Genomic DNA, 25,731 nt, shown 5'->3' on the forward strand with positions numbered 1-25,731 from the left:
AAATTCAAGTTTTTTTATTTGATAAATTAGCATAAAAATTTAGAAAAGATGAATTTAGAGTATTTATGTCCCAAATATCACTATCGTCTCTCCATGAAAATTATAGTTTGCATCTTGGACAGAAGAATCATCCAACAATATCACGTAGCAAAGTAGATTTATATATCTGTATGTTTGCAATTCTGAAATACATCACGAGGAGACTAATTAAGAAGCTTACAATTTGCAATATTAGGTTGGTTGAATGATCATCTTGAGCTCTAAAACTGTATGATTAAAAAAGGACTACCCAAGGAATCCCATTCCAAATTCAATATCATACTCCTGATCTTATTCGACAAGGAGAATAAAAGCTCCTTAGTTGGATGGCTCCATTTCAAAGTGATCTTTTTCATCCTAATATAGATAGACTACTCGTGATCTTCTACTCTGTTATGATTTCAGGTAGTTGTATTCTTTCACTTGCACAACAGCTATCTTTCTTTCCAGTACAGGCCTTTCTGTAGCTCCTGCAGCATCCACCAGTTTCTCTTCTCCCTGTTATTATTCCCTGTGAAGATGAGCAACCCTCTTCCTTGCCACACTTATTTGCGTCGCTGCCACAACACCCAGCATTCTTTTGACTGGTTTCGTTTATGCAGGCCAGGCTTGTGTCCTGCTCACAACCATGTTTCTGGCATGCATCATCAGCAATTGATACCGAGTGTTCTTGTGTTGGAGTACTAATTGCCTTTAAATACATTGTTTGGCCACAATGAGAGTGGCAATGATCGTGCACACTTTGCTCCTCTGAACCTTGTGCATGGCCACAGTGAGAACGGGAATGACATGGTGATTCTGCTTGACGACTCTGGTCCATGCAAGTGTCGTGCATAATTTCTTCGTTTACACCTCGTGCATGGCCACAGCGGGAACGGCATGGTGATTCTGCATGATGATCTTGGTCGCATGTTTCATCATTAGCCTTCCTGTGGTCATGGCAACCGGACTGGGCACAAGTGCTTGATGATCCACATGCACTTTTTGGCTTGTGGGACGAGCCGCAGCATTTTTTCCCGGAAGAAGTTTTTGATTGCAGCAGCGTCATGCTGTTTAAGATCACCAGCAGACAAGTGCCAACGTCGGCAAGGACAGCAGCCCATAGCAGTGGGTGCCCGGCAAATGCAAGTGCTAGAATGGCAATCTTAGTGACGATGGAGAAGACTATGTTTGTGATGACCGTGTAACGTGTTTTCCTTGCCAACCTAATTGCCTTGGCAATCTTACCTATGTCATTTGACATGAGAGTGATGTGGCTTGTCTCCATGGCAACTGCTGAACCTGATATCCCCATTGAGATTCCTACGCTTGCCAGAGCTAAAGCTGGTGCATCATTCATTCCATCGCCAACCATGGCCGTGTAGCCTTCCCTCGACTCGAGGTCACCTATCAGTTTAACTTTGTCTTCGGGTAGAAGCTCTGCGTGCACTTCTTCTATGCCTTGGTTTAGCTATATGTTAAACAGGCAAACAGTTTGATTTCTGTCGTTTAATTTTTTTCCAAATTAAAGAAAACAGTTTGAAGTACCTGGCTTTGTGCATGCATCGCTGCTTCTTTACTGTCTCCTGTAAGCATCACTGTTTTTATGCCTAGTGATTTCAACTCCTTGATAGCTTCTGCAGCCCCTGCTCTGCATGTATCAGAGAGGGCATATCTTCCAATTTGAATCATGTCCAAGAACACATATCCAAAGGTGACTCCTTCATGTCTCTCCGAGCTCGAAACTGAGATCATTAAAACGAGATGTAAATGCAACATGACTAAATTTTGCATTAAATAATCACTTGATAGCTAATGTTCTCAAAGTACCTGTCTCAGATGAAGCCCTTGCTGCTATTCTTTGGTTTCCTATATAAATGTTTCTTCCCTGCATTTCTCCATATATTCCTTCTCCAGAGTAGATGCAGAATTCTTTTACATATTCTGGTTCTGGTTCAATGGAACGTGACCTAGCATGTTCAACAAATGCAGCAGCCATTGGATGGCTAGATTTACTCTCAATACTTGAAACCCTGAAACAAAGTAACATCTATTCAATTTCCAAACTTCCTGCACATACTTCCATCTCCAATGTCAAGTGGAAATCACATTCTACTTGTACGTACCAGTAAAGAAGTGTATCCTGGGTGACCTTGCTGCTTGTGGATTGGAATTCCACAATGGTGAACTCTCCTCTTGTTATGGTTCCAGTCTTGTCAAATGCCACGACTTTTATTTTGGCGAGGGATTCAAGAACATCTCCACCTTTTATGAGAAGCCCTACTCTTGCAGCTTTCAGGAGTGCACAAAAAGTTGCCACAGGTGTTGATAGCACGAGTGCGCACGGGCATGCGCTCACAAGAAGGACCAGTGCCAATTGAAACCAGCTTCTGGGATGTTTAACCTTCGTTATCAGAGGCGTAATTGAGATTACTGCAGCTGCTATCACCACGGCTGTGAAAAGATAGGTTGAGATGAGGAAGGAGCCTTTGATGCTTCGTAACACAAACTGATCTTCATTTAGAAGATCAAAGAAAGATAACATGAATTGGGAAAAGAACAAGGCCTACAGACCCGGTGTGTAATACTTTGTGCAAGAATCTATCAGCCTCTGTGTGCTTGATCTGCTGTTTTGTGCGTCTTCGACCAATCTTGTCATTCTAGCAACGGCGGAATTCTCAGCAAGAGCGGTCGTTCGGACACTGATATAACCTGCAAAGCTAGTTAGAGATCGCTAATGAAGTCTTACACTCTTCAGTTTCGAACTTGTGGGAACATGTTACCATCTAGGTTGAGTGTTCCAGCCCAGACCGGGGAGTTGGCTTGCTTGGCTACTGGGAAGGACTCTCCGGTGAGGCTTTTCTCGTCAACTTCAGACTGTCCATCAACTACAATTCCGTCTATTGGGATTACTTCTCCAGCTTTGACAGCAATGATGGTATTGATTTTGACATCGTCGACGCCCACAGCTCGACCTGTTTCAGCTAGAACAGCTTTCTGAGGAGTCATGCTCATCAGTGATGACATCCCAGCAGTAGCCTGCAGGTTATAACATCTAGCTCAGTTCAGCTCTTAAAACCAGCTGCACTGAGACTGAAGAAATTGCATCAACCGGGTAAAAGAACTCTGTTACAGACTAAGGGCCCTAGGTCTGTTACAGAGTACTCATACTAACCTTGTGGCTGGCCCTTGTTTCCAACCATTCAGCAACTGTGAACAAGAATACAACGAAGGCTGCTTCTGAATAGTCCCCGAGCGCAATGGCCCCAGCAACTGTTCAAAGGTATCAGCTTGGGACATTAAATAGCATTTATGAGACAGATCACCTTGAATGCGAAGGTTTTGTGAGAAAGAGATGCTTGATCAAAGTGGGGAACTATCAAAATTTCTCTGTGTTTGCAAGGACAGTAATACCTGCAATGAGCAGAAGGATGTTGATGTCCAGCGTAAGCCGTCGAATTGCTGCGACGCCTCTCAAAATAATCGGCACAATGCCGACTGAAACAGCTGCTATAGCAAACCATTTAAGAGGATGGAAGAAGTGCTTGAAGAGCGAGACAAGTAGCAGCACTCCACAAGCCAAAATGTATGGACTTGGCCATTTCTTGGGAACGCTTGCAGATCCATGTGTGCGAATTGTAGCTTCGAGTCTTGCCTGGTTCAGAGCCTTAACTGATGAAAACAGCAAACCTCATCAGATTGAAAATGAAAGCGTTTAGTTGTATTTTCGAGTACAGACGAAGTTAAAGGAAATCCTTTTTCTAATATGTTCAGATCGACTCACGTATGTCCTGCTGCGAGATGAGGTTGCTGTCATGTACCACAATCACCGTCTTGGTTGGAACAACCACGGAAACCTTATTGACTCCATTAAGAGGCTTCAAAATCTTCTCAATTAAGGGGACTTCGGATGTGCAGCAGATGCCTAACACGTCGAAGTAGCTCTTGTGGTACTTTGCTTCCTTGGCTTTCTTGTCTTTGCCTTGTTCTTCACCCATCTTTTCCTTTGCTAATCACACAACAGTTGCTGAATGCACACACCATTTAAATTTTGATCAAATTTGTTTCAAGTGAGAATCGAACCTAAGAAACAAGATGAAAAAAAAAACAGAAGTAAATAATATAATTCTCTTCTTTCTCTCACTTAAATCTACCTTGTATTGTCTTGAATCTGCAGGCCTCTGTTTTCAGTGTCTAGTTTATCTTTCCGAACTCTCACTTTTGGCACAATGCCCGTCAGATTGCAACAACTTAAATTCTGTTCTTGTTCTTATTCTTGTTTTGAAGGAAATAGAATCTGAAGAACAAAATTGAAACTGTTTTTCAAATTTTGAGAACATCCGCAAGGAAAAGCCCTCTAAAGTTACAAGTGCAGGCTCTTTCTGATAAATTACCTGAAAGTAGATGGCCAAGAAAAGCTACTGGCATCAACTTTGAGGGGCGTCCTACACTTATTGCTCTCCGTCTTGGTTTTAGCAACCCATTTGGCCACTTATTTTCTCTCCATTCACATATGTGGCACAAGCACATTTAGCTTCTCTGCCATGAGCGGTGTCGTTTGATTTATATGGAGTTTCACAGATAGAAGGTCAAATACTGCATCAAAAGCATAGAAAAAATTATCATATATATATATATAGATCGTTGTTCGTTCAAGGTTGTTTTAAAGAAAGGGGGAAAAACAATGCACGTGAGAAAAAATTAAGTAAAATGCATAAATCAAGAGAAAACTAAAGTGAATACTTACCAAGAAAAAAACAGAACATGGAAGGAGTTGGCTCTGGTTGATGGTGAATACAATAGAGAAGCAAGAGGGTTTAAGTAAAGCAAGCAAAGTTCATAGTGGGCAGCCAAACCCAAACAAATGTGCATAAAAAACAAGATGAACATAATTTTTTGAAGGACTGAGACCATAAATCTAGTCTTGTCCTCAGTGAGCTCCTAGTAGATGCCACTACGGCACGACCTTTTAATGGGGCATTTGTCCTTTGTTTATGGCTCTATCTCATTGGATTCATAAAAGGCTGGCTATTTTTATAAGAAATCATAAATTTTCTTTCTGTAAGGAATGTAATCAACCTATTCTTACATTTGTCATGTCTACAACGCATTTTTTGTTTTTATCTTAGAACTCTGTCTCATATCAACAGCCACTTAGAAGATCCGTTATGATTTTTGTGCACACTAAAACGATGTATTATGCTGAGAGCGCAGAGGAATGAAAAGGTTTGTGATCCGTTTGAAATCGGTGAAAGCTAGATCATGGACGAGATGACTTTAAAATTAATCGCAAGATGACCTCAAAGGAGAAGAAGGGAGAGTCATCGGCGTGATGGTTTTGAAATTGACCGTAAGAGAATCCCAAAGGAGAAAAACCTCGAAGGAGATCATCGGTAAAATCACAAGGTGGAAGAGAAAGGAGCATTAGCAAGCAAGTAAGGTGGAATTTGGACGCTTAGTGGGGTGGAGAAAATGTAGAAGATGGATAGTAACAAAAGACTGTAAGATGTACGTGAAGCAAAAGACGTACTTGTATTTGCGGGGACCAGACCTTTTTATAACTTATAATCCCCATATTAATTAAATGTTATATCAACGTAAGAGATATGTTAAATTCGTATATCTCTGTTGTAATATGAAGTTTCATCACTCATACGTTATTGGTATCCCATATTTTGTACAAAAATATAATCTCATGTGTCTAACAATCTCATGCGCAACATTAATTGTGAAATGAGCTCCTGCGTTGAAAGATCCATTGGACTTTCTAAGTCTGACCTAAATAATGGTATAATGAATTAGTTAAAAAAATGGTTCAATCTCTAATCATGAGCTGATGTATTTACTTATATGTATATTCATCTAATACAGAGTTAAGGGAAGAGGAAGGGAAGCATAATCCCGGGGATTGAGAACCAAGTAGAAGAATATAAGGGAGTAGAGCCGTGAGAATAGGAAATCCAATCAGGAACAAGCAGAAGGATAGAGGAGAGTAGAGTGTTGTAAGGTGGAAATCTGATCGGGAGCCAAACGGAAGGATACAAGGGAGCATAGCCCGATGATCTTGTGAGTCGATCGGGAGAAAGCAGGGGAGCAAGGGAGCAGAGCCCCGAGAGTAGTAAATCCAATTGGGAACCCAGTGAAAGGGCATAGCCCCGTAAAATAGAAATCTGATTGGATGATGGTCTATGCCCCGATCGGTGATTTGCTCAATGCTATTTTAGACTTCGACTGCTACATTAATCACAAGATTGATTTTCTAATCTTACGTATAAGCCATCTATATATCTACCGTATCAGTTTGTAAGAGGATAAAAGCCCCTCCATAACTTTTCATAACGAAGTTCTTTATTCTTATTTTGTAATAGAAAAAGACACTTTACTCTCTCTCTTTTTACTCCAACAAGAACGAAGCAATATCTCGAGGTGGATGCTGACTGCGGCTGCATTGACTGATCGATCATTGAGTCAGCGGTGGATCAATCATGAATTCGCTTGGAAAGATTTTACCAACGCGAGTACACGACAGAAGTTTCATCTATTTTCTTCGTAATACGATCTTTAGTGTTCTTCTTTGGTCAGGATGTTATTCTTTATTTGATATGATAGAATTCGAATAAATAAAAAAGCATGTTGGCTACTCAATTTTTTGATTGCATCGTTTGGAAGCTGAGTGTGTCTGAACTCAGAAGCATAAAAGTGGCATGCATCAAGGAAGAAGGAAAATTGCTCGTAAATCAAAACACTCTATGTAGTGATCAAGCAATCCTTATTGGCCTGACCAATTGGACAATTATTACTTTTTATTATAGTAAGATTCAATTTTAAATACTAATATGAAGCATTATTTTTGTTGCGGTCCCAAGGAATGGCATTTCAAGGAGAAGTGGATCCTCCATATCCCTAATTAACAATTGATTGTAGTAGACAACGTTATCTCCAACAAGTGGAATCAAATCACATCTTAAATTATGCGCTAATATGTTTGCAACACAAATCAAAATGAGTAATAATTTAAAGCAGGACTCTAAAACACACATTCATAGAATGATAGGCAGATATATTTATAAACATTAGATCTAAAGGTCATTTGAAAAAAAAATATTTATGGTTAGCATATTCTTAAGCCACTTTCTCACTAAACCATTGAGGTATGGTTGAAGTGGATCAACCTTTTCAAAATTAACATTAGATCTTTGACAAGATAATGGAATATATGATCATTTTCATGAGAAATTTTCAAAATAAAATCTAAGATTTTTTTTTCCCTTCTTTTCACTTTTTTTTTCTTATCCAACAATAGCAATAGCTTGCAGTTGTTTCACATTTCTTGACTTGCATATCTTTTCCGGTCCACATTCTAAATTATTATATGAAGATGGAAGATTGATAATATTATTATTTAAGGTCACATGATTTATTTATTTTTAATTCTAATACCTGACACGCATTGATTTAATTAATTCGATGGAGTTTTCTATTGTTTAAAGCCACATGAAATCTATTTATTAAAGTTATAGGAATCGTTTCACAAATATATATTGCGTCATGTTCGTGTTATTTAATTGATTCTTCTAGGCTATTGTTTAAGCTTGCATGAATTTTTTTTTAGCTTCCTATCTAGGTAGCTGTTTAAAATCGTTTTTTTAAGTTGAAAAAACATTCAACCAAAATGAAATCCTAATGGCCTTCATATTTCGAAGTTTTTAGGTATTCAATGGCCATTTGTTTAACTTGCATTATTTGACTTACAGTTTGAATAATCTGGGCAAATGTATAGTATCAAAAATATATATTCATCCGTTCGAGAATGAGTCGATCGACACTGAGATAATAACGCTCACGTTGATTGGATGTTGAATGGAGAAGATCTGGACCTCCAACGAGCGGAGCCTGTAACCACAAATCATTAGTGCCTGAGCCAGGAAGGGATTCCCCGACGATGGTCCTCCGACACTCAAATCAATCACCGATAGTAAGCGAACGAAGAATGAAATAGAAAAAGGAGCAACGTAACTGTAGCTACAGTAGTGAATCACATACCTCCGTCGAAACTTTGGGATTCTTATATAGGACTACCAAGGGGGGTGTGTGCACGCTTCCCAAGGTGTACGCGCTTCTCAAAACATACCTGGAAAAGACATGTCAGAAAAACATGTCTGACACCATACTCGAACAGCTCCTGCATATCCCTGACGTGACAGTGAAAGCTTCCACCGTACGATTCTCTGCTCGACCATGTAACCTGTCGATGACACTGACCCTTAGGAAGATATCGCCACCTACTCCTCTTGTCTACTACTAGGCCGAGTGGGAGAGTCGCTTGGCCAACTTGCCGAGTATCCTTTCGATCAATGACCTGCTACTCGATTCCACCCTACCTGCCAGGTCGAGATTGCGTCCACTGCTTAGCTGAGTGAATTGACCGCTCGACCGTCGCCCCTCCTTCGAGCTTTATGAGAGTCAAAAGCCCGATGTTCGACCAAGTTGTCGAAGTGTCGAACCGGCTATTACTCCTGCCGATCGGGAAGGTAATTCGCCCGCTCGAACACCTACTCAAGACGTTGATCACTTTAACCTCCTGCCGACCAGACCCTACCTTATCACCAGATCATATATATATATATATATATATATATATATATATATATATATAACTCTTCTGCTGCGGTGTCTTATGTGCGGTTGACCGATCAGGAGGTTCCCAGATCGGTCCAGAGATCGATCAGGAGGTTCCCTGATCGAACTGGTGACCGATCAGGCAAGGACCGCAATAAAACCACACATAAGACACCGCAGCAGAAGATTTCTCTCTATATATATATATAACCATCGTATTTCACTATTCAACCCAGAATTAAATATGTCGATATATAAGTTATTCAAAATTACAACAAAAACTCTTACCGCTGAGAAAAGGGCAAAAAAGAAGGAAAAAAACTTTAACAAAGACTAGAAGGGAAACAGACATACAAGTGCATAAATGATACCAAATAACACAGGCAGCAGATCAGATCAGCAACGTTTGGAACTTCTGCATGTCAAACAACATCCTCTCGACGAATGGGAATTCCTTAGATCAGATCAGGTCAGCAACATTGGAAGGCAGCTCCTCAATCACCACGTTATAGAACTTCTGGATATCAAACAGCATCCTCTCATCGTCAAGGGTAACAAAGTTTATGGCAACACCCTTTCTTCCAAACCGTCCACTTCGCCCAATTCTGTGGAGATAGTTCTCTGGCTGAGTCGGTAGGTCATAGTTTATGACCAGTGAGACTTGCTGGACATCAATACCACGGGCAAGAAGGTCGGTTGTGATGAGTACTCTAGATGAACCGGAACGGAATTCACGCATGATAATGTCCCTTGTGTTTTGGTCCATGTCACCATGAGTGGCCGAGACAGTATGATCCCTGCTCCTCATCTTGTCGGTCAGCCAGTCCACCTTGCGTCGAGTGTTAACAAAGATGACACTCTGAGTGATGGCCAATGTCTCATAAAGGTCACAAAGGGTATCGAGTTTCCAATCTTCCTTCTCAACATTCACATAGAACTGCTTAATACCCTCCAGGGTAAGTTCATCCCGCTTCACAAGAATTCTGACAGGTTGATTCATGAACTTCCTAGTAATTTCAAGGGCCTCAGGTGGCATTGTGGCTGAAAAGACCCCAACCTGGATTTTCGAGGGAAGTAGCTGGAAGATATCGTATATCTGAACAGAAAATAAAAATGCATATCATCGACTTTAAGCAAACAAATAAATAAAAAACATTTAATTTAATGTTTCTACATCGTATAGCAAAATAATTGAATATTCTACTGTCAAAGTACAGACAACAAATTAATAAAAACACCAAAGAACCAAAAGTGACGAGTAAAAAAGACAACTAATTTTTTTGCTAGGATATATAAATAGCAATGATAAATTATCCTAGTTTTATGTTTATACTGAAAAGCAAGATGGATTGCCAACTGTGAAAACAAAAGGTTACTAGTATTCAATTTTGAAGTATCCATGCAATGAAACATTCATGGGAAGGGGAAATGCATGCAGAAAAAAACATATCGAGGAGACCTGATCCTTGAAGCCCCGTGAAAGCATTTCATCAGCCTCATCCAAGACGAACATTTTGATATAATCTGGGCGAAGAGACTGCCGCCTCAACATATCAAAGACACGACCTGGAGTACCAACCACAACATGGACCCCACTTGAGAGAATACGCTGATCCTCACGAACACTTGTTCCTCCAACACAAGCATGAACTTTGACACCTAGATAATCACCAAGTGCTCGCATGACCTTTTCAATTTGTTGAGCCAATTCCCTAGTTGGAGCAAGAACCAAGGCTTGGCATTGAACCAGTCCATAGTCAAGCTGCTGTAAAATTCCAGAACAGAAGGTTGCAGTTTTCCCTGTTCCTGATTGTGCTTGCTGGATAACATCCAATCCCTTGCAAAAGGGAACAATTCCTCTTTGCTGAATTGCAGAGGGCTTTTCAAAACCTATAAACAGAATTGATAAATGTCCAGCCTAAAGTTATTTGCGTCATTAAACTTCTGCAAAATAAGTGAATAATTTGAAAGTGCTTTTGCATTAGCTTACCGTAGGCATATATGCCTCTAAGAAGATTCTCCTGAAGTCCCATATCATCGAAGCTTTCATAAACCTCATCATATGATGTGAAGAACTCCTGCCCATCAGCATTGAGCCTGTATCAATGACAGAAATTTTAAAAAAATAAATAGAACAAGACAGTTATGATATTATTGCCAAAGAAAAGACAGACACACTGAGTGTCATTTCCTGGAAAACTAACATTGAATTCGAAACTTTTGTCACTATGTAAAAGCACATTTAATTCATAAGAATAACTATAACTATTCATTCCCTATGAATTCTCATAGAATAACTGTTCCTATGTTTGGTAACAAAAATGACTATGGATGTCTATTCCCATAAAATAGTTATTTTATATCTCTTCACTAATTATTTCACACTTCTTATAACACATTCGATTACTTCAATCTCGACCAACTAGGTTGGTGGGTCTGATTGGTCCAGATGAGTTAGTTGAGCAGGTCAGGCTAAACGATTCAGGTGAGCAAGGCAAGCCAACAAGCCAGATGGGCTAAATGGGCAAGGTCGTCAGAGTGGTTCACACAGGTTGAACAGTTCAGATGAACAGATCGAGCAGAACAGTCCAGGTAGACGGAAAGGAAAGTATGGAAGGCCCATTCTGCAAATTATTCCTTATTATATTAAAACAAAGGAACACTTATTTCCTTACATATTCCTTATCAATTATATTCCCTTCGAATTGCTATACTATTCCTTGTCTTTTCTATTCCACAAACCAAATGAACTATAAGTGATACAATAGCAAACAAAATGTAAGATGCATTACAGCTCACTCATTTTTGCATCATATTGACGAGCATCAAACTGTGATCCTTCGGGTGCCAATCCGGCCATTGTCTGCAGAGTCATTTGATTTTTTAAAAATTAAACCAGAAAGGAAAAGAATGGATAATGTTAACCCTGGATTTATCAAATATTTGGAATATAAGAAACAAAAAACCAATAGACTCAATAAGAGAATTTTTGACAAGTTCAAAGAAAATACTACAAAAGGCTACCACCTACCTTAAATCTTGAGAAAATATATATCTGAAAAACTACTATATTTTTTTATATTAATTATAGTTCAATATATATGAATACTATACAAAGATGAAGGGAATGATTCATGTTTTATATTTTTCAATTATGAGCATATTGGGAGTAATATCAACCTTGCCATTGAGGGTCGTTTGTCTCACTGCTCAATAACATCAGTATGTATTGCCAGTTGGTAGTATCCTTACAGACTTTGGTTTTACATACATATTGTAGATTTAGATTCTAGACAAGTAAACCACTATCAATTTGGGCTTAAATATTTAATATTGGTGACTGGAACTAAAAAATTAATAGGTATTACCATTGGCTTGATTGGGACAATTGGAATCAAGGTGGATCTATGTATTTTTATAATATGTTTGGAAAGGATTTCCTATGTGATGACGAAGCCATCATTAAGCCTCACATGTTGCATGAGGGATGATTGTGAGTTATGAGTTAGATTACAAGAATTGACAAGAACTAGAAACCTTAAGTGAGAGATATTGCGGACAGATAAAGAGGTTCACAAGCCAAGATAATTAAAATACTGATAACTTGGGCTTAATATAAAGAGCTATAATAAAAGACCAAAACCCTGAAGTGCACTACAATCCACTTATATATATCTAGAGCCAAAGTGCATTTAGTGCAGAAAGCAACCTAAGCAAGAGTGCTCATATAAAGAGCAATAAAATCATTAAATTGTACCTTATACAACAACACATAATTGCATATGAATTGTTTATCTAATGCATATACAAAAAAAATATTACTTTTTGGTAACAACCATCGAGGGTAGAATCCATAGCTTCATAATTAATCAAGCTCAAATCTGAAGAATAAATAATTTAGTCGCAAAAACTACAAGCCATGTATCTCAAACAACTGGGGTGAGTGACATGGTCGGAAAACCAAAAGTTTCATCAAGTATCGGCAACATCGCCATATGACAACTTATAGGCATACTCTATCTTGCTATAAAAAATAATCGACGAAAAAAAAGAACTACCAGCGCACAATGATTAAATTCACCAAAACCCCAAACTTGCACCTAGAAATTATAAGATGTCTTCCCATAACAACTTATCCGCATACGCTACCATACTAACAAAGATAAAAGTATTCATAAAAAAAGATGAACTCCTAACAGATGGACAACTCGCACAGTTGATACCGTGCTAACACAAGAGAAACCCTCGCCCTCCAGTAGCAAATCGATCCAGTGAAAAACGCACAAAGAAAAAAAAAACACTACCTTTAAGCAAGCTCTGAAGATCTAAATCTTCTAACAAATCACATATTATCAAAATCGAAAGGAAAAAAAGAGAGAGAGATAGGCCTCCACAGTTCATAGTTACATGTGAAGTTGAAAAAAAAAAAAAGCAATCGATACCATAGAAAATAGATGAAGCATGAAGAGAGATATCCAATCTACCTGATCACTAGATGCAGCAAAACAAGAGAAGAAATCGAGGGGAGGTCCGTCTGGCAGGCGAGCACAAGATCGATCTGGGATTTAACAATGGCGGGAGCACAGCGACTTCACGTCTTCACGACAGATCTCGAAATCGAGAAAGAGAAAAGAAATCGAAGCGTCCGGAAGAGTTATTACTTAGGTTTCATCTTGATTGGGCCGGGCCAGAACAACGTTAAAGGAAGGGTTAGATCGGAATGTGCTCTTTTCGGGTGAGACTTCACTATTTGTCTAAGGCTCCGCTGTGCTCTTGATTTATCTATTTCGGGTGAGACTTCACTATTTGTCCAAGGCTCCGCTGCACAATTGGTTACTGTGCTCTTGATTTATCTCCACTACGATGACAGTTCCATATTTTTTCATAAGGATTCACCGGTTTCCTAAAGCCTCGCTGTGCGTCTAGTTGTTGTACTTTTGATTTACTTCATCTATGATGACTGTATGATCGACTGATAGGGGGCTGTAAATGCAATGGTTCCATTTTTTTTTTCTCGTCAAATTCTTCTCCAAATGAAATTAGTAATCATGAGATATTGAACTTTTGGATAGTACATTGTGAACACTTCCCAATTTATCCTGACAATTGATAGAAGCTTCAGTGACACCGGAGTGATCTAGCCGAGTTTGGTGTTATCAGTTCATCATTTTATCAGGCTGAATTAACAGTTTTTTTTCCTCTCAAGACAATAATACAGCGGACGCATTTAGGACCTAATCTCAGTTTGACAAATTAACAAATAAATTTTATTAATATATAGTTGACATAATCATCTGTTATAAGTACTTTTCGATTTATTTTAATGGTCGGTTAAATTTCGATGGATCAATCCTTTTCAAAATTACTTGATATAATTTAAATACCCGGTCTCGACTAAAAAAAATTGACAGGTTTTGATTAAAACATAATAAAATTGCTTCATATTGCTGTGAGTCTCGATCTTTTTTTTTAATTTTTAATTTTCGATTTAAAATCTTATTTTTTTAGCTTGAAATTATCAGAGTAGAATTTTGTTTCTGAGGATGTATCAATAATCTGCTTTTGTATTTAGCATATAAATTACTAAATTGCATGGAAAATATATAATACGCGACGTGAATAAATACAAGCGAGTCGAAGTTTTTTAACTCGAAAAGCACAATGTACATGAGTCAATTATTTTTTATATATATATAAGTGAAGAAAATAACAAACAAAATTAGATTGAATCAGATCCGCGGGACATTGAAAGCAAAGGAAATGTTTATGTAGAAGAAACTTTAAATTTCGGTCTCCCCCAATCAAAACTTTGTAACTAATTCATTCCTTTGCTTCGGGTGTTTTTATTGAGAAGAGATGTCCCCTTATCAAGGTTGGTTTGCCTGTGGAAAAATAATAATGGAAGGGTAAAATAATAATGATGTCACGAGTAAATTAATCTGTAACATATTTTATGTTATTTTTTAAAAATTCCTATACTACTTTTAATAATATCAAGAAGAAACGGGCGGGATCAACCGGTTATGACATGGTATTCTTGCAACATGGGTCGGGAGGTCGAAGGTCTGCGGCAGCAATTGCGATAACATCAATATCTGTCCGTGCTAAACACCTTCGACCGCCATGTCATCGCCGGGTCCGTATTCACCGTGATTTACTCCCTCTCATACTCGTGGGGCAGGGGTGAGGGGGCCGCTGGGCGGCGGGATCCGCCTTTTGCAACAAGAAGAAAAATAAATACTAAAATTTACAAAACACTATTTCGTAAAATGTTGAATCGGAGACGAAGAGAACGATACTTGCCTTCGTCCGTGTTGGCTTTCTTCGTTGTATTTTGGAGAACACGTGGCTGATCCTCTTCCCTTTACAACGCTGAACGCTGACCTCTCCGGAGTCGCTTCCCACGGCCGGATCGGGTGGACGATAGATGTCCGATGGCAGAACCTACAAACTCCTATTATATCAATAATAATAATAATAATAATAATAATAATAATAATAATAATAATAATAATAATAAGAGCAAAAATTTAATATAATTTTTATTTAGTTAAAATTAAAACTATTATTATTGTCGATGACAACTATTATAATATATATTAATAAAATATTTTTTGAGTGAAAAATATGATAGAGTACTATTTTAATATTTTTAAATGAGATGATTTTTATCATAATTAAAATAAAAGTACTTTTTAATAATAATAACTTCTATCTATTTATACTCACCGTAGCGTCCACCGACGAATTTGACGAGCCGGTCCGGTCGGAGAAGACCGAACCGCGATCGGCCCAATGCCCGAGGACTTCTTCATGGTTCAGCTTGAGCCCCAGCAGAGCAGATTGAGCGGATTTCCACTTCCCCTGTTCTGAGTCCATTACATCGATTTCCTTCTTCTCCACCTTCTTCTTGTTCTTTTTCTGCGACGCCACCGTTGCCGGAGACGAATGAGGCTTGTAATTTGGTGTTATATCCGACACCGGCACCACCTTCGAGCTCCACCACTCGTCTTCGTCCCTCTTCCTCAGCGCCCATTCGGATCCGAAGCCGAGCTCGAAACTGCTGGGGATTCTGCGTTCAACGAAGCTACGGATCAGGGAATCTTTATTGGAGTGCTGAAGGCCAGGGTTCCAATGATGCTATCAATGCCCTGTTTCACCTCTGCTTCGAGAATGGACTCTGGATCAAAGTCCTCCTCGATAGGGTGCGCTGGCGATTTCGGCTCCCAAGACACTTCGCTCGCCGGGCTCTCGGCGGAGTCCTTGGAAACAGTGGCGTAAGTCTTGCTCTTGAGATGGAAGTGGGTTGCAGCGGCTGGGGACGGTGGATTGGGGTTTGGGATCAGGAATGCGGCGTCGTTGAGAATCGGCAGAGGAGGGAGGAGGTCGGGGGGTTCCGAGAAGGGGTGGAATGGATTGGTGGGGATGGAAACGGAAGGCCTTGCGGTCTTGCCGGCGGAGAAGACGACGGGGTATGTGGCGGAGAGGATGGCGGTGGCCTCGTTGTAGGTCTGGTTGGGCCGCTTCCGAGGAGTCCTCTCCCTCTTGATGGATATTGCGAGCGTTGGCGAATTGCTCGACTCAGAGAGGGCGGAAGAAGGGGAGGAGGACGACGAAGATTCCAAGGAGTGACTCCACGATGAAGACGTCGACTTGACGATGTCAAAGCCGCAGCTCCGGCCGCCACCGCCAGTGCCACTGCAGAGGCACGACGTCATGGTAGAATGGAATTATCTCCCGAACAATTCGGCTGCAGCAAAATCCAATCTTTTTGGAGGAAGATCAGGCAAAGTTTCCCAAAAAAAAAAAAATATAAAATCCGCAAACTTAGATCGTGAGCTTCGAAACAGAACTGGGGATTACCATCCCAAAGTCAAGAATAGAAAATCAAGGTTACGCCTTTGCTTTGAGAATTCATCCCAAACTCAATTAAATAAATGAGGATCAAAACTCAAAAGGGCGAGAGAAGAAAAACAAAAACAAAAAAAAAAAGGAGAGAGGATCTGAAATCATGAAACAGAGACCTGAGAAAAGAGATTGAAGACATTGGAAATGGCGGAGGCCGGAGGGATTCCATTAACTCAACTCAATAAGGTGATATAGAAAGAAACAAAGCAAGAAGGGAAGCGACAAAAATCCCTATCATTGGACCACGGCAGACCTTTCCCGTCTCTTTAATGGTGATCGTCGAGATCGATAGAATTATGTGTATGGTTTTGTTGCGGCTATCCTAATAATAAGTCATGATACTATATCTCTCACATCATATCTTTAGTTGGTTAACTTTAAATCCAATTAATGGCATCGGTAATATGCCAATAATGCACGCTAATCCAAATGCATCACTCTGTTCTAAATTTAGCTTTAGTGGATCATGAAGGTTCAAAAGTCTACGTCAAACCTAAAGAGAGTATCAATCTCCTCTTGCACTTGTGAGCACACTGTAAATGAACAATAAATTCATAAATTGAGTGTTAATTCGATAATTAGAAACAAAGTAAATTAAGAAAATTAAATATCAACATGCGTGATGGTTAAACGAAAAGCCGGAATGGATGAACCATTTATTGTTTCAATTGTTGCATGGAATTTGAAGCTAGCTTCTATAAGGATTTCAGCTGCTGCTGAAGCCAATGAATGATTTCAGCATCAACTTTTTGTGGGATGAGAAAATTACCGGACTTCCAAAGAACAGGTAGATCAGCACATCAGAATTTACATTGGTTTGAGTACAACTTATCCGACGAAACAAGCTCCGTCACCAAACTTTTTAACCTCATTGCAGAGTTACTGGGCTTAATAATGTTCACATTCTCCCGGCTATAGCAGGATTCACCTTCCCAATTCTTCACTGCTCTATTTCCAGGTTTTTCAAAGCATCGCTGTCTTGATTTGTACATTAACACCTTCTTGTCCATCTTCTTTAGAACAGGATCACCTTCCATGAACTTCCTAGCAAAAGCTGCTCTGCTCTTCATCATGCCCTTCAGATGTGTTGCGTTGAGAAAGATGGGCTCCAACCCCGGTGGATCCTCCCAAACAAAGTACCTCAGATCATTATTGACGGTTGTGTTTTGAAATTCAGGTGAGTTACATATCACAGTTTGGAAGTAGGCTTCCGGAGAGTGAGCTACATTTGCAAAGTACATGAGTAATTTCCGAGGGAGGTTGTCCGAGCCATGCACACAATACTCCACAAAAGGTCTGCTAAGAATCACCCATGGAGAACCTGTTTATGATGTCTAAAAGATAAGTAATAAACACAATAACATGACTTTTCCTTACAAAAACCTTTATGACATATCTGCATACAATTTGGGCTTTAAACTTGATGAGAATGCTATAAAACTATACTAAGAAATACTAGATGCAATATCAAAGACATCAAGCATCTCAATAGACAAACTGTACACACAAACTAGCACAATATGGTCGTTTAAACTATGCAAATTGATGCACCTGTAAATAACTTGAAGGAATTTGGTGTCTTGCGAACTCCTGAAGTGATTAACAGTTGCGTTTTCTTCTCCATATAAAGATTCGGGTCGACGACAATTTGGTTAAACGTCTCATGCCTATCATCAGAAAGAATAAACACTTGAAAAATTCAGGATGCAAATATATGAATATATTCAGTGTCATTGAGATAGGCTTACTCTTTCCAACCTAGATCACCTTTGTGATCAATGAAGTTCAAATTCCTGGGCAAAGAAGTGAAAACATAAAGCAGATCTGCACAAAGATAAAATTGTAAGCATCATTACGAGGAAAGAACATACTAAAAACACCTAGGATCATAATTCAGAATTGATGTTTATATGCTAGATAATAAAACATTCTGATTCTGAAACAAGTAAAAAATTGGATGCACAAGCATATATTTGAACAGGTAGAAAACAACAAGGCCTCAACAAAAAAACCAGTCCATAATTGGAAACCAGAAGTTTTTAGTCATCATTAATTTTTAGGGTACATTTATAACTAAGCACGGTACATGTGTTACAGCCTAAAATATTTGCAAGATCAGAGTATCACAGTGCTCCTTGTCTAATCCTGCATTCATATTTAAGACAATCAAGACACGTTCGTACAAAAGTTGACCATATTTGACAACTGAACAATCAAGACACATTAATACAAAAATGGAATATATTTTCCCTGCAAGAAATTAATTGTTCACTACAAGGTTAGGAAAGTAAGAAGCCAGAATCACGTGTAAAGAAATCTCATTAGCTGAAATCAAGCAACAAGAACAAGTTATTCAGTTACAGTAGTTAGAGATGCCACAGTTTGTCAACAATGAAAATAAACTAAAGTTGATTATTGTATCCATGTCAGACTATAACTGTAATCTTTGAACTCCGTACAGTAGCAATTAACAACAACAAATAGCATATCCTAGGCAGCTGTTAGCTGCATAGATCTTTTCCACCATTCAGATCTGTGTAAAGGGATGCCCTTTTTGTAATACCAAGATCATCTAATTCTTCATTTCAGTGTTTCAAATGCAGGAAATACCATGAAACGCCTCAAAATTTCAGTGAAAATTAGAAATTAAAACCTAATCATGACAAGATCAATCAGTTTCATGAGAACTATGATAGCACTCACCATCCTGAGTCAAGAGAGGATAATCCACAGCACTCAATGTGATGAACCAATCCCAATCCGTGTTAAGCCTGAGCAGAATTGCTGCTCCATGAAGTGTTGCAGCAACTGCTGATGGTCCAGTTTGATCCACTGGATAACATTGCCCAACAACATCAACATTTCCAAAAGATCTAAAGAGCCTCTCGGATCCAATAGAGCGTGCCAGGTCTTTCCTCTCAAGATCATCACTGCTTGCATCTAGGTGAAGAAGATAATGGTTCCTCGGATGGTACACTGCTTTCAACAGCCTTAAAATCTTCTGAGCATCACCGCCAGTACCAGATATCCAATATGCAAAAACTGGAGGATCTGAAGGCACCTTCAACAGAGGCCTAACAGCAACTTCAAGCTTCTGGTTAGTAGCCCATCCTCCTATAAACGAATGAGAAAGAACCACTAAGGTAATTGCAGCGATAATGAGAACTGAGATCCTGATTGACTGTCGAAGCGTAAGTAGCCACATTGAAATGCCTGGATATGCAATCCAGCATCTACAATCAACTTTTTTGGGATCAGAAACAACGCTGTGAACACAAGCAGGCAACTGACGGGCAAGCAGAAATAATCTCTTTTATGCACCCTAAATAACTGACTAACCAATTCGCAAATAGCCTTATATCTCGAAATGCAACTTTAACTTGGAATAGCAAACTGAGTTCAACAACTACGCGGTTGTAGATCAAACTTATTTTTCCTAGAAAGTAGTAAACAAAGATCAGAAGGAATTCGTCCGTCTCCAAGATTTGACTTCTCGAGAAGAGCAGATAGGGAAATTGATTATGGTAAATACGGAAGTGGGACAACACAATGAGACTAAATATATAGCCAATTCAAAAGAGATAATGTTCGTCGTGCCAAATCTACAGAAGAAAAAAGAAGTTAAAAAAAAAGGAAAATAGTGAATTTTGCTCAAAGACGTAGCTGGCAAAGGATGGCAGATCGAACGAGGAACAAGCGAGGAAGGTCAAAGATTCACCAAATCGATAAATGGCGCATCCCAAATCCGCGAACGAAAAAAGGGAAGAAAAACAATAGAATAGGGAAAATTGCAAGGCGCCGAGTATTTTTTTTGTCCGGATCGATGTCCAGGCTGAGGAAACGAAGAACAAGTGGCGCAGGACTGATTCCAAGTGTCAAACTTTCGAGGCGCTTACTACGGAACACCGAAGGAGGATGCTAGATCTTTCTGGAGAAGCCCAAAAAACCTACAGGGAACGAACCACAAAGCACCGCCGTGGAGAGAGAGAGAGAGAGAGAGAGAGAGAGAGAGCTCACAAGCGCGACTGCACGAACGGTGCTAGGAGGGAGTCGCGAGCAGGCGCTGCTGCTCCCCAAACCCTCAGAAGTTGGTGAATGAATTGATGACGAGAAACTAGTAGAGGTAAAAAAGAAGGAAAGATCGAACTTTTGCAATCGGAGGACGGAGAGTGGGGAGACACCCAACGGGGTGGAAACTTCAAACGATGACTCGGGCAGCTGTCTCTTTCACTGTCGTGGCTTTCGGACAGTGATAGGGCAGGTAGGACCCACAAAACACAATCGATTTAATTCTTTTTTTTTTATTTACAGTAAATATTAAAGTAAATTTCAAAAAACAGGCTACATTTTTGGACTCCGTTTTATTGTAAATTTACTGCTAGTCGTTGTGGTACATCAGTTTCCTACCTAAAATACATAATTTAAGTTTTAAAAAATTACTTTATTAAATTTAAATAATTATTTTTTATTATATTATATATTATTTTTTTATTTTATTCTCTATTTCTATAATATTTAGAGAATAAAATTTATTCAATATTATTTATAAATATAAAATTTAGAATATAAATAGATTATCTAATAAAAAAAATTTAATTATCTTATCTAAAATTTAAAATAAAATACTTAAATAGGATAATTAATATGGACGATAACGTGTTGGTATTATTATTATTATTATTATTATTATTATTATTATTATTATATAATTATATTGTGGAAGAGCACCATCTCAAATATATAGAGATCACGATGAGTTGAATATTTTTTTTAATTTATCTACAATATTCCTTATCTTTTTTTATCGATGGTGAGAGAGTCCCGGGGCTATGGTAAAATGGTAAAAGTGATCAATTGTCTCTAGATATTCATGGTATGGTTTAATTCTTAGCTATAATATGTTACGACGTATTTAAAAAAATAAATAAAATTTATCACTAAAGGACACTACAGCATGTTGACTTCTCATCTGGCCTGGTAGCCTGATTAATTATTATTATTTTTTTTTACCGTATTTGAGAGGAAAGAAGACGTCTAGAGAAATAAAATAGTAGCTTTATAAGAGGGAACAAAGGAGACAAAATATATGGTAAAAATTATAAGCCTCAAAAGCATTACACGTTTGTACTTATTTATTCACATTTTTTACACTTGCGAATTTGAAAATTTTATGAATTCACCTGCCCTTCTGATTTACTCGAGTAAAAATTAATTTTAGTGGGCCTTCTGATTTTTTTTATCTCCTCTTATTTATTCACATTTTATTTTGACAAAAACTTAAAATTATATCTATATATAATTTTAATATCATACATACTCTTATCTTATATAATCCTAGACATCCCTTACATGTCCAGTATCTGGACATCTCGACTTACTTTTTTAAACCGGAGGCGTCTAGACAGGATTCAGATATGTGAAAAACGTCCAAGAATATATAAGAGCATGAGTTATAAGTATTTAGATGACTTTCAAATACTTTGAGTATTTGAAATTAATATGGGATGTCTAAAATTAATCTGAACACTCTGAATTTCAACCCAATCATTCATAGATGTGTATAGTCTAGGAGCATATCATAACTCTATGGGTATACATACATATAGTAATTATGTTTTTTTAATCTAGATATCTAAATTTTTGAATCGATTAATTTTACAAATAATCGATTTAATTGGACGAGAATTTTTCTATGGACTACTAAGCTAAATTTTCAAAGGCTTTCATGAAATCACTTGAAAAATCTAACCGTGGCCGTCCTGGGACAATTATGTTATTCTCGAAGTGGACGCCAAATTAATCATTCTGTCCATGATGGAGCTAATACATTATAAATAGAGTATTTTATCTTATGGATTTAACTTACATGATGATGATGTGCATGTTGAGCGAACAATAGCTTATAATAACTACTATGATGATGATCGTACGCGTTGAATAAATAGAATTCAATGCATCATACCAATCAATAACGAGCAGACAAATTATATACACGAACACGAGGAAAGCAGAGGGCGATTAGTATAATTCATTTAATAATATAATAGTATAATTCATATCGCCCTAAGAAAGTAAAACTCCACATGAAAGAAGAGATAATTAATTAAAACTAGTGATCGTGGACATGCGTCGCGTGTATAATATAATACATTGAAATCATATTGACCATTTATAATAAAATTATATTAATTAAAATATTTTAGCATTAAAATACTAAAGTAGAATCGTTAGGATAAAGTATCTAACTTTTGAAATTTTGAATTATTTGGGTCATTGAAAATCTGGATTGTTTAGATTTTCGAGTGTCACCCTTATGGCTTCCCTATGAAAAAATTAATTTAATTTAATATTATACTTATCTTAGTAAAAAACTAAGAAAAGTATATTTTTTTAACTTTGTCGGCCTAAAATATTTATAGAAGTTTCTTTGATCATAATGACTAGAGAAAATTAATGCTGAGAAAAATTTATAATAATATGCCGTAGCTGAGTGTCGAACTCTAGATTACTGATTGTTTCACTTGTGGAATTACTAATAAATCTTGGAATTATTTGTAATGTGAATAGAAAAAAGGATATTAACGTAAATTCATTTTAGGCTTCACCAAAAGTTAGTTAGTAAAGGGAGAAGATTTTTAATAAAATAGTAAGATTTAACACTAATTATTATTATCTTAATTATCTCCACAATAATTGATAAGGGGTAGGGTTTGATTTCTTAATAATTGTTTAGAGGTGATTAGTCTAAGAGGTGGAGGCAATCAATATTTCTCAAAATAAAATGTGAAAAGAAGAGAATCCTAATGAATGGCATACACGGGAGTCGCATCGAACAGAAAGGATTATTTATTTATATTTATATTTATATTGTTGATTGTGATACTTTAGAGGAATATTTCATTTGGTACTCTATCAGCTTTCTTAATAATAGAAAAAATAATTAATCATATCATACAACGTCCTATCGATTTAGTTCTATAAAAAATTTTCATCAGTCATCAAAATAAATTAAGAAGTACTCACGATGAACAATCCAAAAACATAACATTCATTAATTGCAAGTTCTATTTAAATTTTTTTTTACAAATATATTGTAATTATGAATCGAACTATGGATATATGTAATAACCTTCATCTACACTATACCCGTGGTATCTTTTTTTAAAAAATTATGCATAAGATATTCAATTTCATTTTGTCTAGAAATAATTAAGAACTCAATTTTGATAGAACAAACATAATTAATATTGTTGAAAAGGACAACACAACTAATACATAATTCTCTCAAGTTCTGACTTCTGCACATCAAAATATATGACGTATAATATTATACATATTTTATTGCAGTAGATGAAGAAGATGTGCTCCTTGTTGTAGGGATGTATTCGTTCCTATCTGTAGTTGAGAAAATGTGACAAAGAATAAGTTATATAATACCTTCATTCATTCATTAATACACGTCTCGTTAATTTAATTGTTTGGCGTGTATTTCTTTTAGCTAACTAACAATGATGATTAAATGCGCTGGAAAAAAAAATTAACGTTGACACTTCGCACCAACGAATTATTGCTGACATATGTTAATTAAGAAAGCGGAAAATAATAAAAATTAAATGTAATATTGACTCTCTCTTTTATTTATTTACTTATTTTTTTAAAATATCCGAACAGCATAAAATAATAATAAAAACTGAACAGAAATGTAAAATGATTAAAACAACTTGTCATCCAAAAATGAACACAAGATGTAAATGCGGATGTTCATAAATAAATTTAGTATTTGATTTGATAAAATTTATTTTTATTTATTTAATATATACAAGAATAATTAAATGAATAAATTTAAATAATTTATTTAATTAAACGAATAATCTTGAATATATTTAAGCTCATCAATTTTCATAAATAATGTTCGTTGATCTTACTTGAGGGCATTGATGAATGAACCATTAATGTGTTAGTGCAGATGCTAATTTGGTCGTTAATCGTCTAGTGACAAAGAGGATCGGTGAGAAAATCTTTTGGAGCCTGGTTGAGATCAGAAAGAAAAAAGATTATAGTGATGGCCAGAGGTTTCCTAGCGCACTCACTCTGACACTCTAATTAGTTTTCAATGAAGGTATATGAAGAAGAACATAAAAGAGCTTAGGGTTTTTTTGATGCATTTTTGCATGTACCTATAGCCGTCAGAGTAAGGCTACTTTTATTGAGCAGCGACTAATTTTCACGTTCTTGACGTATCCCGAGATCCATGCAAACGATATCCTTTTTTCCTAAAATAACCTGAAAATCTCAAGATCCACGTCTGTGTTATCCACTTTTCCCAAAATTACTCGAGATTCGCGTGTGTGTTATCCACTTTTTTTTTCAAAATAAATAGCGGCGTTGTCCCCATTTCGGACGAAACAATCACATTTCCCATGATCTTCAGAGAATAACAGCTACGTAGATTATTTTCAACAGGCCACCCCTTATTGTTCTTGGTTGAGGGCTATTCGGAGTTAAGGATGACTCGAGGGTCAGGAGTGTCATGAAGTCGAGGGGTGCCGCTGAGTCGGGCAGCGACATGGAGATGGACAACCCAAAGTCGAGAATGACATAGAGTCAGGGATGCCACCGAGTTAGTGGTGACTTACAGGCAGACGACCTAAGATCAAGAGTGTATGGAGTTGGGGACGATGTCGAGTCTGGAGGCGACTTGCATACGGATGACTCGGGGTCAAGAGTGTCATGGAATTGGGGACCTCGGCGAGTCGAGAGGCAACTTGGAGATGGACGACCAGGGGTCGGGAGTGTCATGAAGTCGGGGATGCCACTGGGTTAGGAGGAGACTAGTAGACGGACGACCCGAGGTCGGGAGTGTCATGGAGTAAGGGTTGCGGGTAATCGAGGCTACATAAATTCGGGGAACAACTCGACTCTCCCTCAATTAACAACTCGACTCTCCCTCAACTTTGATTGTCATCTTAACAAAACTGTTGACATTCTTATCCACATGGTGCTCTCAGATTACCTCTTAGATGCCATGATTACCTCTTGAATTATAAGTCTCCCTTTAAGTCTAGTCAAAAGAGGCGAAAGTCTACCAGATTGAATTGTTATGTGTCCGAATAAGACAATTCCGGTTGCCTTGACTACCCAAGCCACATGACATATCCCTTACATATTTTTGAAAAGATTATTTAT

At 37.7% G+C, this 25,731-nt stretch overlaps 4 protein-coding genes and 1 long non-coding RNA gene across 8 annotated transcripts; all 5 read right to left on the bottom strand.

Annotated features, from left to right (window-relative positions):
* Nucleotides 1-145: 145 nt before the first annotated feature.
* Nucleotides 146-5,027, bottom strand: LOC122012420 (putative inactive cadmium/zinc-transporting ATPase HMA3). 3 transcript variants are annotated; one of them, XM_042568945.1, is made up of 12 exons: nucleotides 4,766-5,025; nucleotides 4,413-4,614; nucleotides 4,173-4,315; nucleotides 3,803-4,045; nucleotides 3,433-3,690; nucleotides 3,194-3,291; nucleotides 2,802-3,057; nucleotides 2,593-2,730; nucleotides 2,145-2,472; nucleotides 1,849-2,051; nucleotides 1,567-1,763; nucleotides 146-1,489 (listed from the first exon to the last, which is right to left on the bottom strand). In XM_042568945.1, exons 4-12 carry the CDS (start codon nucleotides 4,014-4,016, stop codon nucleotides 425-427), a joined length of 2,757 nt encoding a protein of 918 aa, XP_042424879.1. In that variant the 5' UTR covers nucleotides 4,017-4,045; nucleotides 4,173-4,315; nucleotides 4,413-4,614; nucleotides 4,766-5,025; the 3' UTR covers nucleotides 146-424. The 3 variants fall into 3 exon arrangements, with proteins under 3 accessions (XP_042424879.1, XP_042424881.1, XP_042424882.1); XM_042568947.1 differs by having other exon boundaries at nucleotides 4,173-4,334; XM_042568948.1 differs by lacking the exon at nucleotides 4,173-4,315 and having other exon boundaries at nucleotides 4,766-5,027.
* A 3,828-nt stretch (nucleotides 5,028-8,855) lies between these two features.
* LOC122012424 (eukaryotic initiation factor 4A-3) lies at nucleotides 8,856-13,278 on the bottom strand. The gene is made up of 5 exons (XM_042568954.1): nucleotides 13,122-13,278; nucleotides 11,430-11,500; nucleotides 10,628-10,734; nucleotides 10,097-10,527; nucleotides 8,856-9,733 (listed from the first exon to the last, which is right to left on the bottom strand). Exons 2-5 carry the CDS (start codon nucleotides 11,495-11,497, stop codon nucleotides 9,098-9,100), a joined length of 1,242 nt encoding a protein of 413 aa, XP_042424888.1. The 5' UTR covers nucleotides 11,498-11,500; nucleotides 13,122-13,278; the 3' UTR covers nucleotides 8,856-9,097.
* Nucleotides 13,279-14,301: 1,023 nt separating this feature from the next.
* Nucleotides 14,302-14,716, bottom strand: LOC122012428. Its single transcript, XR_006120218.1, has 2 exons — nucleotides 14,656-14,716; nucleotides 14,302-14,519 (listed from the first exon to the last, which is right to left on the bottom strand). It is a non-coding gene; the product is annotated as an uncharacterized LOC122012428 (long non-coding RNA).
* Nucleotides 14,717-14,867: 151 nt separating this feature from the next.
* On the bottom strand, nucleotides 14,868-17,051 carry LOC122012427 (protein CHLOROPLAST IMPORT APPARATUS 2-like). Its single transcript, XM_042568957.1, has 3 exons — nucleotides 15,798-17,051; nucleotides 15,367-15,709; nucleotides 14,868-15,081 (listed from the first exon to the last, which is right to left on the bottom strand). Exons 1-2 carry the CDS (start codon nucleotides 16,353-16,355, stop codon nucleotides 15,449-15,451), a joined length of 819 nt encoding a protein of 272 aa, XP_042424891.1. The 5' UTR covers nucleotides 16,356-17,051; the 3' UTR covers nucleotides 14,868-15,081; nucleotides 15,367-15,448.
* A 120-nt stretch (nucleotides 17,052-17,171) lies between these two features.
* LOC122012426 (beta-glucuronosyltransferase GlcAT14A-like) lies at nucleotides 17,172-20,726 on the bottom strand. 2 transcript variants are annotated; one of them, XM_042568955.1, is made up of 5 exons: nucleotides 20,563-20,718; nucleotides 19,249-19,981; nucleotides 18,294-18,369; nucleotides 18,097-18,212; nucleotides 17,317-17,866 (listed from the first exon to the last, which is right to left on the bottom strand). In XM_042568955.1, the coding sequence occupies exons 2-5, from the start codon at nucleotides 19,748-19,750 to the stop codon at nucleotides 17,346-17,348; spliced, it is 1,215 nt and encodes a 404-aa protein (XP_042424889.1). In that variant the 5' UTR covers nucleotides 19,751-19,981; nucleotides 20,563-20,718; the 3' UTR covers nucleotides 17,317-17,345. The 2 variants fall into 2 exon arrangements, with proteins under 2 accessions (XP_042424890.1, XP_042424889.1); XM_042568956.1 differs by having other exon boundaries at nucleotides 17,172-17,866; nucleotides 19,249-20,726.
* Between the last annotated feature and the right edge of the window lie 5,005 nt (nucleotides 20,727-25,731).

The sequence above is a fragment of the Zingiber officinale genome, chromosome 8A, assembly GCF_018446385.1.
Source record: "Zingiber officinale cultivar Zhangliang chromosome 8A, Zo_v1.1, whole genome shotgun sequence".
Lineage (NCBI taxonomy): Eukaryota > Viridiplantae > Streptophyta > Magnoliopsida > Zingiberales > Zingiberaceae > Zingiber > Zingiber officinale.

Excerpts from the sequence above, each read along its gene's own strand:
- LOC122012427 (XM_042568957.1), bottom strand. The coding sequence starts at position 16,355 with ATGACGTCGTGCCTCTGCAGTGGCACTGGCGGTGGCGGCCGGAGCTGC. Across the intron at positions 15,710-15,797 it reads AGTCCATTCTCGAAGCAGAG|AATCCCCAGCAGTTTCGAGC; the intron begins GTGAAACAGGGC and ends CGTTGAACGCAG.
- LOC122012420 (XM_042568948.1), bottom strand. The coding sequence starts at position 4,016 with ATGGGTGAAGAACAAGGCAAAGACAAGAAAGCCAAGGAAGCAAAGTAC. Across the intron at positions 3,691-3,802 it reads CATCTCGCAGCAGGACATAC|TTAAGGCTCTGAACCAGGCA; the intron begins GTGAGTCGATCT and ends TGTTTTCATCAG. Across the intron at positions 1,490-1,566 it reads CGATGCATGCACAAAGCCAG|CTAAACCAAGGCATAGAAGA; the intron begins GTACTTCAAACT and ends TTTAACATATAG.
- LOC122012424 (XM_042568954.1), bottom strand. The coding sequence starts at position 11,497 with ATGGCCGGATTGGCACCCGAAGGATCACAGTTTGATGCTCGTCAATAT. Across the intron at positions 10,735-11,429 it reads GATGCAAAAATGAGTGAGCT|GCTCAATGCTGATGGGCAGG; the intron begins GTAATGCATCTT and ends TCATTGATACAG. Across the intron at positions 9,734-10,096 it reads CACGGGGCTTCAAGGATCAG|ATATACGATATCTTCCAGCT; the intron begins GTCTCCTCGATA and ends TTTTCTGTTCAG.
- LOC122012426 (XM_042568956.1), bottom strand. The coding sequence starts at position 19,750 with ATGTGGCTACTTACGCTTCGACAGTCAATCAGGATCTCAGTTCTCATT. Across the intron at positions 18,370-19,248 it reads TCCTCTCTTGACTCAGGATG|ATCTGCTTTATGTTTTCACT; the intron begins GTGAGTGCTATC and ends ATCTTTGTGCAG. Across the intron at positions 17,867-18,096 it reads TTCCTTCAAGTTATTTACAG|GTTCTCCATGGGTGATTCTT; the intron begins GTGCATCAATTT and ends CATCATAAACAG.